Source organism: Hyperolius riggenbachi, chromosome 4 (genome assembly GCF_040937935.1).
Source record: "Hyperolius riggenbachi isolate aHypRig1 chromosome 4, aHypRig1.pri, whole genome shotgun sequence".
Taxonomy (NCBI): Eukaryota; Metazoa; Chordata; class Amphibia; order Anura; family Hyperoliidae; genus Hyperolius; species Hyperolius riggenbachi.
The window spans coordinates 184,071,418-184,084,365 of NC_090649.1; the positions used below are offsets into that span (position 1 = coordinate 184,071,418).

A 12,948-nucleotide genomic window follows, 5' to 3' on the forward strand; every position below is an offset into this window, starting at 1 on the left:
AACTTACCCCGACAGGAAGTAAGTGAAGCCAGCCGGAGCCCAGTGCGGAGAAGGGACCGCGGGGACACGCACCGGTGGAACAGGTAATGTATTGCTGCTAGCGCGGGTCGTCGGACATTCGAATGCCGCTATCGACACACTCCCGACCGGCCGGTGATGGAGCAAATTTTTCAGCGCAGACAGATCGATGGGATCGATTGATTTTGGACGGAAATCGGTCGAACGGGCTGCATTTGCGAATCTATTTCACAGCAGATTCGATTACAGTGATCAAATCTGCTGTCTATCGGCGGGAAATTGGGTAAGCGTATGGGCACCTTTAGTCTTGACTCTACCAACTAAGGAAACAGTAAAACTGTCTCATCTTCACCAGGGCCTAGCACTGGAACTACGTGATGGAGAGGGATCCAGAGCCTTCCCTCTCCATAGGTGAGCATCTAACTCAAACTTAATTTAATTTACTTTAACCAAATATAAATAAATATAACAGTCCTAACTAGTACAAATGCACAAAAGTACAAAAGAACACACACACACACACACACACACATCCACACCCACACATATACACACCCACACACATATATATACACACACACACACACACACACACACACATATACACACACACACATATACACACACACACACATATACACACACACACACACACATACACACACACACATATACACACCCACACATATATACACACACACACCCACACATATATACACACACACACACACACACACACACACACACACACACACACACATACACACACACCCACACATATACACACCCACACACATATACACACCCACACACATATACACACACACACATGCACATATACACACACACACACACACACACATATACACACACACACACACTCACACACACACTCACACACACACATATACACACACACACACACACACACACACACACACACACTATATGGTTTTTAGTAATTGACTCCTCCCCGCAAACACACACAGAAAAAACAAAACAACAGGTTTAATGTTCTTAGATTAATTTAATAATATTCTTTGATTATATTTACAGTAAAATATATCGTAATGCATGCTTTTGGTTAACTGATTGAAAATACATAAATTCTAAACTCATGCAACATGGCAATACCTGAGGTTATTATAGAGTCTTTAAAAAATGTCCTTTGTTTACAAATCTGATTCCTTTGACAATCAAGATAATCATACTTAAAAATATATATTTCTCTGTTTTCCCGGGATGTATAAATATCGTATTGCATGGAGATTGGCAGAATGGTCATCCTAGAAAGTATTTGAGACAAAGATGACTGAAAATGCATATAACAACCTGTTTCAAAGACTGGGTACAGCTCCTACAACACTGGAATAGGATTACGCTGTACACAATCATTGAATGGGTTAAAACTCCTTAATTCTACTTTTTTTTTATATTGAGATTCTGAGCCTTATTCGCTGACCAAGCTTAAATAATAGTCTCTATTTATCACAATCTGTTGCAGTGACAGAAACGCCAGCATGTATTTTCTTGTACAGTGGACTAAAATATCTAAGTGCTGTCAATTCTCTGCTGTCTGTTGTACTGTTCTCCTAGAACATTCCAATGTATTTTCTGTAATTATGTTTGAAGTATGTACCGTATGTCATAGGCTTTATGGAGAGGGGTGTACAATAGTAAGGCCGCACGGGTTTACTTTTACATTTTACTTCTGTTTGGAATTGATCTGAATCAGATCGTACTGGCAGTGAAGTCATTTTTTTTTTAGGATGGGAGAACAACAATGTTTTGATTCACAGATAACCCTTTGGGGATTACTTATTTTGGAATGTATTTAAAGGGCCCTACGGGGTTTCTGCATAAAATACAAACATATGCTAAACTCATCATGCTTTGATTTATAAATCAGCTTTCATCTCTTACCCCACTTTTGATATGACTTAACAAAAATGTCAACTTTTAAGGCAACTGTGTATGTTGTATTGGGCATCTTAATGCATCTAGACATGCACAAGAAGTTTTCTTGAGTTTTGTGTGGTGTGATGAATGGGGAATGTTAGTTTGTTGCAGAAACATTGCTGTAAGGCTACATTTAGTGAACATTGTGATCCAATAAATATTAAAGCTGTACACCAGTCACACTTTAAGTACAGTATAGATATGGAATATCAAAATTTTAATCACATTTTGGCATTACCGTGAAAATTTAGGGAAACAGACATTTATTTCTGACCTCAATAATAAATTACTGTAAATTGCATTTTATTCTCATATCTGCTCAGAGTTCAGGTTTAATGGAACCAGGGCTGTGGAGTCGGTACAAAAGAATCCGACTCCGACTGCTCAGTTTATGTAACTTCCGACTCCAGGTACCCAAAATTGCTCCGACTTCGACTCCTTGATTCTGACTCAGCCTAATTTTTACAAAGGTTATGGATTTCGTTCAAAAATCATCCAACTACGACTCCTCAGTTTATTGAAACCCTGACTCCAAGTACCCAAAATTGCTCCAACTCCGACTCCTCGACTCCGACCCCACAGCCCTGAATGGAACCCTAAAAGTTGCCATGTGCATATTCTGGGTCTTGTTTAGAAAAATTAGAAATTTTATTAGCAATAATATATGCCTGCATATATCGTGCATAATTACATATTTATAGAAGAACTCCTCCTAGTGCCATTTGATGATGGGGAGATAGAGGTATGTGGGAAAATGTGAGTACTGTAATAGTAAAATGATGCAAATGGTCGTGATCATCTGTACTTGAAATCTATACTTCCTATGTTCCTAGTCTACTGGTCAGCTCTTGAGTACTCTTCCTATTTATTCCAATAGTGTAATTACGTCAGAGCAAACTTGGGGAAAATTTTTAACAGAGTTGTATAGTGGTAAGCAGTAGTTTTTTTTGTGTTAACGTGATATATTCAGCCAGTTGCAGTGGAATAAAAAAAATAAATAAATAACTTTCTGAGATTCAACACCAGATTTTGATGTTTTAGACTAGTGAATGCAATATAATTGATGAGTTAAGAGCTGGATCCACAGGTTCGGCATGAAGACTTCAATCAACAAAAGAAGCTAGAAGAAAGGATAAGCATTGAGGGACATAATAGATTTTGGTCTCTATTCAATTTAGTTTTCTCCTAGATAATATTTATACACCTTTTCAATAAAATACTCTTTAAGTTACCAGCCAGCAAGGAAATACTATAATTTTGACAGTACTGTTTCACCTACTTTTTGGTACTTTTTCAGTTGCAGAGTGCTGAAAATGTATTTTTAAGAGAAGATGAAAAATTATCTTCCAGGAGAAAACTCAGGAGAAGAAGAGAAATGCATGCATATGAGCTTTATGTCTTATGTCAAATCTCGGCTCTTCCTGTTCAGTAAGTCAGTACCTATTCAGTAAGGAGTCCCTGCTACTGCCTACTGTGTGCGCCCTAGTGGCTGCAGTTTAAGTGCTTTGAGTTATCTGTCTTGTACTTTAAACACTTACACCACTGGTGAATAAATGCATACGTTTGGAAAGGACCACTTTACAAATGTATTTGGGATAGGCAGTTTTCTTACTCTCTCACTGGAGAGTAGCACAATATTAACTTTGTCTTGTCTTGTCTAGGACATGACCACCATTGCTTTCTGAGGAGTGGGGTATGGTTTTCTAACCCCCAGCTAAATGTTCTGTGAGCTGCATAAATCAGCACAGAGGAAGGCACTTGCTTACTGGTTTACTGGTTACTTGCTCTTACCTACTGAAAGCTAGTTTGCACTCCTGGCAGCCATGTGTGTGTGTGTGTGTGGTGTGTGTGTGTGTGTGTGTGTGTGTGTGTGGTGGGGGGTGGGGGGGGGGAGAAGGGTTTATCTCCTTTATTTAGCATTGACGAAGGAAAGTCCTCAGTTTGCAGCAGTGAAAAACAGACAAGGGAGACAACTGTATAGACATATGTAAGAAATCAAGATTAAACATGGCGCTAATCTACAAATGAGACACAACACTTTCATTCCCACTATTAAACATATGGGACCTTAGTCACTCACAGATCACATACAAGTATATGTTCTACCCCTCCCATTTATACACACAGATGTAAAGAAATAATATTTCAAGGATACTCAATATCACCCAGTGGCATAGCTAAGGAACTATGGGCCCTAGTGCAAGTTTTACATTGGGGCCCCAAAGTACTCTATACATAACAATTGATACAGCGCACTCTGCAACCTCTATTGCTATTCCACTGGTTTCACCCATAAAATAGGCCTCATCTGGAACTTATGAGGCCCAAAACAAAGGTCAGTATAACATGATATGAAAAAATAAGAATATTTGGGTGGGCATTAATGTTTTATTTCCCTGTTAGCATCATCATACAATTTTTTATTGATACAGGTGGATTCCTTGAATATACCTGTACACCTTTATCTTTCTCCTATCCAGTTTTTTCAAAAGAAATACTTTTCTAAGCTTTAGATAAAGGCTTTTAAAGTTAAATTTTAGTAGGTAGAGGACTATTAGTAGTTAACCACCGATGTGTTTAAATTTGCAAGCTTGGAAAATGTCTGGGCCATCTAGTGTATTTATAAGCCATTTATATGGAGAAATGCAGAGGAATATCTTTCTTCCCATTTTTCCAATTATATCTTACTTATATTACCAGACATTGTGAAAAAAAATCTCATAAGTACAATGCTTACAGCTCTGCTTAACGTAATAAAAGAGCATAAGATCTCTGCCTTCAGTTCTGTGATGTGTGATTGAGAAACTTGGTTACATGGGTATATTTAGCTAAAATGTTTTCCAGGGGAATCAGTACCTTTAAAAATAGCAGAGCAATCAAACAGGGGTTATTTTTAAGACAGACGAAGCAATCACAGTTCAGTGGAAGAAGCTAATCAGTTAGGAATGCGAAGAGAAAGAGGGGCCCCAATGAAATTTGGAGGACAGAATATTCTGGCTTTAGCCTGGATGTGTCTGTAAAAAGGTAAGATTCTGATTGGAAGAAGGAGGGAGGAATAAGATAAGAAAGGCTGATCAGTCCTGTCTAAGCTTCCACACATCAAATACATTACAGCTAGCACAGCATTATCTTGTCAATAACACTGATATTGTCGCTTTCTACATGATAACAATACTGGAATCTATTCAAAATAAAGAAAAAGGGAACATCTTAACTGTACTGTATATACACCTGTTATTCCCTTCTTGGCAGACATCAGGTTGGGGGGTTGCCCAGCACTTAGCTCTTGTAGCTACTACTGTGTTTCTTCTGGCTAGATATAGCAGCCTAGGTCTCAAGCATAAGCAACAGCTGGACATATATTATTTAGGTTCTATATTTCCTTACCTTCCCCATTTCTAGAGTAGGCAGGGCCAGATTTCTGGAAAGGCCACAAAGGCCCTGGTCTTGGGTGGCTACAGCCCAAGGGGGCACCTGGACATAACATAGGGGTTGCTACAAATGAAAGCAACTGAGAGGGGGGGGGGGGCTACAGTACATATATGTAACACATGGAAGAGGAGGCTGCACATGGAATGTGAGGGGCGCTGCTGCACATGGAATGGGAGGGGCGCTGCTGCACATGGAAGGGGAACCACAACATACTTGGCTTAGGGGTGGGAAAAGTATAAATCTGGCATTGAGAGTAGGACTATGTCAGATTGCATAACATTGTTATAATGACATTGATTGCTTATTACCTAGAGTGCTGAGCATATTGCAGCATTCTTTTTGTCAATGTTAACCATTTCTGCCACCTGGACGTGAAGCTCACGTCCGGGCGGCTGCTCTGCTGCAGTGCCACGCTTCAGCACGATCGCGGACACGCTCCCGTGCCCCTGTGCTGTCCCCCGGTAGCCCTGGGATCAGTGAACGGGAACATGGCTCCCGATCACCGATCCGTGCCCCCAGCAGAAAAACCAGAGTGCTCTTACAAGAGGCTTCAGTCTTTCTGCACGTAAAATTTTCCGCGTCATCCTTGTGCTTCCGGTTAGTGAGCACAAGGAGAAAAAAAAACTGAAGGTGGCCATCTTGTGGCCAAATAGTAAAACTACATCTACATATTTTTTACACTACAATTTACACATATAATAACATTAAAAATTAACTGTTTATTTCCCACACCAAAATATTACTCAAATAAAAATTTTAATGGAAAAAAAAATACAATAAAAAACAAACAAACAAAAAAACATAAATAGTTACCTAAGGGTCTGAACTTTTTAAATATGCATTTGAAGGGGGTATACAATGAACATTTTTTAAATTATAAGCTTGTAAATAGTGATGGACACAAAATGGAAAAAATGCACTTTTATTTCCAAATAAAATATTGGCGCCATACATTGTGATAGGGACAAAATTTAAATGGTGTCATAACCGAGACAAATGGGCAAATAAAATACATAGGTTTTAATTATGGTAGGGTGGATTATTTTAAAGCTATAATGGACGAAAACTAAGTAATAAAAACTGAGTAAGAATAATGAATTTTTTCAATTTTTTTCTTATTAATCCTGTTAAAATGCATTTATAAAAAAATATTTCTTAGCAAAATGTACCACCCAAAGAAAGCCTAATTAGTGGCGGAAAAAACAAGATATAGATCAATAAATTGTGATAAGTAGTGATAAAGTTATTAGTGAATGAATGGGAGGTGAAAATTGCTCTGATGAAGGTGAAATATCCCAGCGGGCTGAAATAGTTAAAAATGGTCAATGAAATGCTAATAATCTGGAGTTGATGCAAATTTCAAACTCTTGCCATTGGTAGTGCTGTGCAATGCAGGTCAAAGCTACGCATGTAGCTCACACTCGCAAAGCTGCTTAATAACAATAAGAAATGGTCTTTTATGATGGATGTTTGGTCTTTAAAATGACGGAATATTGATTGGTACTCTTTTTAATTTTTAAAATATGCTCATTAGATTTGATGTTTTTTATAGAACCTGTGGAAAGCATAAGTGACTATCGGGACATTCGTGAGATTCTGTATACTAAAGAATAACAGCAATCAGGGCACGTTGGGGTTCAATTCATTAAGATAGAAAAGGGAACATATTAACAACCTCTACTCCCCAGGATCTCAACATGTGGCAGGTGCACCCCAGGGGTACTGCTAAAGAATTCAGGGGTACTCGGGCTTAATATAGTTAATTAAATGTAGCACATTTGAATTGTAGCTAACTAAATGCAATAGTACACTCTACTAAACTGTAAGGGAAACAATAATCATGTACCAATATTTAATATAGCTGTGCCTAGGGGTACTTGAGATAATCTTTACTATATCAGGGGGTACTTGGTAAGCACAGACTTTCAAAACAGGTACATACCAATAAAATGTTGAGAAACACTGGTCTATGCATGTTAAGTTGCCATCTGCCTTACTCCATCATAATGCCTAGTGTAATGGAGGAACCGGGAGCAAATTGCCCTACTGCAAAGGTAAATAACTAGGGCGTTTACCATCTGAATGTCTTTTCCAAGTCTGAAGACTTTCCCAATATTCTTCATAAATGATCAATTTAAAGTGCTGGTGCCACATATTTTGAAAAAAAGGATTTTTTTTCAACTACTGTATGTGCTTGTGCCTGGCAATGTTTTTATAATTACATAATAAAGCTATTTAAAAAAAAATGAAGATGGGAATAGACTCAGATCGGGGTCACCTCTCAGCCGCCTCTATGATATGATATAAGAATTTACCAACATAACCTGAAAGTTGGGTTTCAAAGCTACAATATAATACTCGTCTGAAGAAGTCACGTGGGTCGTGACGAAACGCGTCACGTGACACGCAGCGCTACCCGGAAGCGTGTCCCGGCTTGGATCACCCGAACCTCCGCATCTCTTCCTCCCCCCGCTTCGCTACTGACAGAACTAAGAATCCTCACAGCGCTGCATGCTGCCCCGATGACGACCGACACTATGGTGTGGTGAGATTATATCTATGGCAAAGCTCAATGAGCGGCTGCTGTTTATTATAGGAAGTGATGGGAAAGTAAGCTGTGCTCCATCTGCAGGGAGCGGAGGTTTGACACGATTGCAGTGTCAGTAATGAGATGCGTATGCAATTTGTTTGCAGAGGTTTACACTGATATAAATACCTATACGGGTTGATTGAATGCGCCATTGCCGGTGACCTCATCTGGTTTGCACCTGGACTTAAAGTTACCGTTGGGCCTGAAGAAAAATTCAATTACATGCATGTTCATGGACCAAATAGGAGTGCACTCCGGTCTTATGCAGCTGCTATAGCCCCACGGTTGCTCCAGGTTTTGGTTTTAAGGGAGGGTACATGTTTGTCTGTTTTTGTATGTCTATAGGCCATAAGAAGTTGCAATAAATATTTCATACTATTATACACCAGCTCTGTGCTCCCTATATTTCTTTTTTAATTTACAATATAATCCTCCCTGTGGGTTCACTTTGTTGAATATAACGATGCGTCTTCAAGCAGAACAGCTCCAGTTATTGGAGTTTTTTTGTATGTTTAAGTGAAATCTGAATGTCTTCTGTCATTTATTGCTCGCTGTACAGACGTCACCACTGCTGTTTATGATGTTTTACAGTATACATCCATTATTGTCTTAAGATGCCATTGAACAACTACATCTATCAGAATGCTGCATCATAATGTTCAAGCAAATGTAATAAGCAAATATATATTATAAAATACTCATGCTTTAAAATAGTCTTTCTAGAATCTACAATTTTGAATAAATATACAGTTAAAAGGAAGATCTCTAAGGGTTTTTGTCTTATTATTTGCTTATTTAGCATCTTTCAAGGACCCGCAACTCATACCCTGTTAAATAAATTAGCGTAATAAGGTTTTATAATCCCTAGGGTCACAAATACACTGTCCATTCAAATATACCCTTCTTATGCTTCAACACTACGGACATTACTAAGAGGAGAAGAGTACCGTATTCCTGTCTTTGAAGACCCTCCCGGACTCGCGTGTGTTATTGAGAAAGCCATTTCTCGTTGAACCTTTTTTAGTTCGGCCATAACAACAACACATTATTCCTGGTTCATATGAAGCCGGTTTGCATATCATTTTATCTTTGTTTTCACCCAAACAATTGACTACCATTCATAATTACTCATCTGAATGAGTAGAAATATCGCTTAAGAATATATTTGGTCCTATCTGCCATAGTGGACAGATTTTTTTTTACTGCTGCTAGACACAAATACAACATAGACTAAAGTGCATATGTATAGAAACAAACAGGCTTGGCACAGCCTCAGTCAGTGCAACTTACTGTTTCTATAGATAAAATGTTCATGAATTTTGGCAGCTGGTTGTACCCAAAGGCATTAAAATGAATATGTCAGTTACCAGGCAATCTGGCTGCCATCTTGGTGTACTCTTTATTACACTGGGCTGTTTATTGTTGTGCATTAGATCATGGGGCTGAAAATACTTGAATTAAATCTGCATAAACCTATACGGATATATAAAGCAGTGCTAATAAAACTACTTCATATCATATAACAAGGTTGGACAGTAAGATAGATTGTCAGCCATTGCTCTAGAACAGATACAGATCCTCATGCATTGATCAAGATATTTCCTCCATTGCACTGTAGATGGCCCATCGGAGTACAAAACATCTTCAAAATGTGAACATCTGATGTAGTGTGGAAGAAGTACACCCAGATCTGGATTGGATTAAATGCTTGAAAATGAACTAATTAGAACTCTTATATGCAATCTCATTTATAACTAATGAAAGTTCAATTTTCTGGAAATCTCCATGAAAAGGCCTTTATCATTCAACAGTTCAAAAAAACAAAACAAAATGTATTTTACAAGTCTTTGTGCTTTTGAGTCAGATGTAACCGAGCGATCTTTGGAATAAAAAAAAAGCCCAGTCATCATCTGATGGAAGTAGTGAATATCATGCCCAGCTGAAATTGTAGCAAATACTATATTTGTAGAAAAAGGTTCTTGAGGTTCCATCACATCTTTATGATTCTATATTGAAGGCTCTTAAGAGAATATCTAGGTCCCCTACATTGGCAGCATGGAACAGTTCTGGTTGGTCCATCATTGACAGAGCTATTCGGAGTGCAGCCCAAATGTTGCCTGAGATGACTGGGTGATGGTGAGATTGCTGTTGAAGCCTGCTTTTCCTCTGGAGGCTTAGCGCTGTTAGGAAGTTGCTCACAGCCTCCCTTCAAGCCATGGATTAAACAGAGAAATGATTTAAGGCAATTTCAGATCTTTCCTTCATAAAACATGTTAATGTTCAAAAGTGAGAGTTATAAACAAACATTATTGAGACTTTAAAATACAGTGGGCCCAATCAAATTCACTTTTTCTCCTAAGTTTTCTCCTAGGTGATAGTTTTAAATTATAAATAAAATGCCTTTTGTGCCACAGACAAGCAAGAAAATACTCAGAATAATTTTGACAATACTTTTTTTTACTACTTTTAGATACGTTTTCTATTGCAGAGTGCAAAAGTGATTTTAAACAAAAAATGAAAAATTGTCTCCTAGGTAAAAACGTAGGTTAAATAGTGAATTGGATTGGGCCCAGTAGGTGAAGTTAACTTAAACTTTTGATTTACACATTCCTTAAAACCTATTAAAATGTGTGTTGCATTTGTATGCCTACCTAAGAAACTCAGGTCTGTTTCTGCAAAGTAGTATTGCATCATCTGTAGAGTCTTGTTTATAAGGAGGCATTAACAAGACTGATTCACCCATTTTTAGAGTCAGCTGTGATTTGAGATGAGCAATGGTTGTGCTTGCTTGCTATAAGGGTGATATAATGGCTGTTCTTATTTTAGAGGACACATAAAAGCTGTACTTGTGAAGGGAGGAAGGGGGACATAACGACAGCAAATGTGCATTTTAGGACTCGGTAACGAGATTACCACATCACAAATATTAATGAGGGTGAGAGCAGAACTGTACATGGTACCCTAATAAACAGACAAAGAAGAAGCCCACAAAAGCCAATACTGGGGATAGCTTTCTTATTTCACACACTCATTTGGTCAGAAATAACTCTGCTTCAGGGAGTGCCAAAGCATGTCAAAAAGGTGGAAATATATTTATGTAACTGAGTTACGCTATTTGTCGCAGACTTGGAGTTCTTATATGAGCGACTTATTTTTTACGGTTCAATATACATTATTTAGAAATAACATATAGATCAATAAAGTACTGTAATTCACAAGCTTGTACTAACCTGTGAGCTCCGAGGTTAATGCAGCTTATTCCTAAATTGTATCTGGATCTTATAAATCCCGGCTGTATCTCCAGGGCTTTAGAATACGCTTCTACTGCTTCTTCACTCCGATCTCCATTTGCTAACGTTGCCCCCAAGCGGTTCCATAGTGAATAATCCTGCCAATAAGACATTACATGTATAACTGTGGTCTGAGTATGAACATTCAGGACAGCACCATTATTGTTTTATGCTGGATAGGTGTTTACTGATTACATTTGTTGTAGTGAATTGATAAAGACAGAAGGGGAGCGTCATTATTTTCAAAGCTCCACTGTAATACTTTAACAATGGAACACAGCAACTTTGTGAACTTACGTCAGGCCGGACCATTAAGGCAGAGTTGAAGGCATCTACAGCTCTGTCAAATTCTCCACTAAGGTTGAATAAGACTCCAAGCCCAGTTTGCAAGTCTGGATCAATTAGATCTCCATTCTGATGTGCCGCCTCCAGGTACAGCTCTTTTACCTCTTCCAGGGAAGCACTGAAAATATAATTAATTAAAATAACAATTAACCTGTATACTGAAGAACATGAAACTCATTCACATCTTCATAGGATTTCACTAGATAATTTGTTTTGATAAATTTTGTTTTGTTTTTCCATGGTTTACATCATGTTACAGTTATATATAAAATCTGAACTATTAAATGGAAACACATCATGTAATTATAATACATGTTTGCATATAATCCAAGTTTTTTGGGGCCATAATGGCCTCTTATATGAAATTTCAATTTATATTTAGGTCAATGCAGAGTGTGCAGTGTAGCTTCCTCCCTATTGCTGGTACTGCAACCACTGGTACCCCTTTGCAATGTATTTTAGAGAGGGCACCAGATTGTCTTCAGTGTCTTCTCTCCTCTTCCCACTAGTCCCACCACCACTGAGCCCTACAAAGTAGAGTATGCAGCTGGGTGCATTCCTTCCCTTCTTTCGCTGCACGCATGCATATCCATCTCCTCAAACTGGTAGCACCCAAAGTAAGGGGACCCAATAGCTGGAACAAGCAAAGGTAGTCACTAAAATCCCTCTCCAACATTGTCTCCACAAAATCAGTTGCAGGATCAGTGGGGAGCAGAGAAAAAAGTTGCTCTGCTGTACAATCTTTAGTATATAATGGTGGAAGGGAAGGGTAACAGTCATGGGGAAAGGATCCACACTGGCTTTGAGACTTGAAGGTTGGAACAAGAGTGATAGCAGGTCCATCCTAGGAACCAGTGCCTTTTTGTTCTAGATTAAGGTACTGTACCCTATCTATATTGCATGCTTATTAGGGAGTGCTTAAAATAAACCTAGACTCTGGATACCTTTTTTTTTTTTTTTTTTTAAATAACCTAAATGTATGTTCTCCTTTGAGCCAGGTTTATGTACATGTCTTCTGCTTTGCACGCGGTTTACCACACGTAAAGGTTTACGCGAGCTATGACAAAGCTTTGCACTCATTAATGTTCGTGTTTGCGCACAAACGTGCACTTTAGTGCGCAAATGTTAATGCGCGCAAAGATTTGTCATGGCACGCGTAAACCTTTACGCGTGGTAAACCACGCGCGAACCATAGCACGGTCGTGATAAGCATTATTATGCTTTTGTGAATCAAGCCCCATGAGTAGAGTGTAATGCATTGCATGTAACGTATTGCTTTACACTCTACTCATCATGCGTAAGACTTTACGCACA

General features: G+C 38.5%; 1 protein-coding gene and 1 long non-coding RNA gene across 6 annotated transcripts in view; one reads left to right on the plus strand and one right to left on the minus strand.

Moving 5' to 3' along the window:
* Nucleotides 1-4,888: 4,888 nt before the first annotated feature.
* LOC137571637 (uncharacterized) overlaps nt 4,889-12,948 on the plus strand; it is a 70,796-nt gene continuing 62,736 nt past the window's right edge. For both annotated transcript variants that reach the window (XR_011031395.1, XR_011031394.1), the window contains exon 1: nt 4,889-5,001. This is a non-coding gene — a long non-coding RNA (uncharacterized lncRNA). The remainder of the gene's footprint in view (nt 5,002-12,948) is intronic.
* Nucleotides 6,558-12,948, minus strand: part of PEX5L (peroxisomal biogenesis factor 5 like) — a 281,043-nt gene continuing 274,652 nt past the window's right edge. For all 4 annotated transcript variants that reach the window (XM_068281072.1, XM_068281070.1, XM_068281071.1 and 1 more), the window contains 3 exons: nt 11,587-11,752; nt 11,230-11,387; nt 6,558-10,205 (listed from right to left, as the gene is read on the minus strand). In XM_068281072.1, the coding sequence (XP_068137173.1) occupies nt 9,998-10,205; nt 11,230-11,387; nt 11,587-11,752 (532 nt within the window). In that variant the 3' untranslated portion in view covers nt 6,558-9,997. The remainder of the gene's footprint in view (nt 10,206-11,229; nt 11,388-11,586; nt 11,753-12,948) is intronic.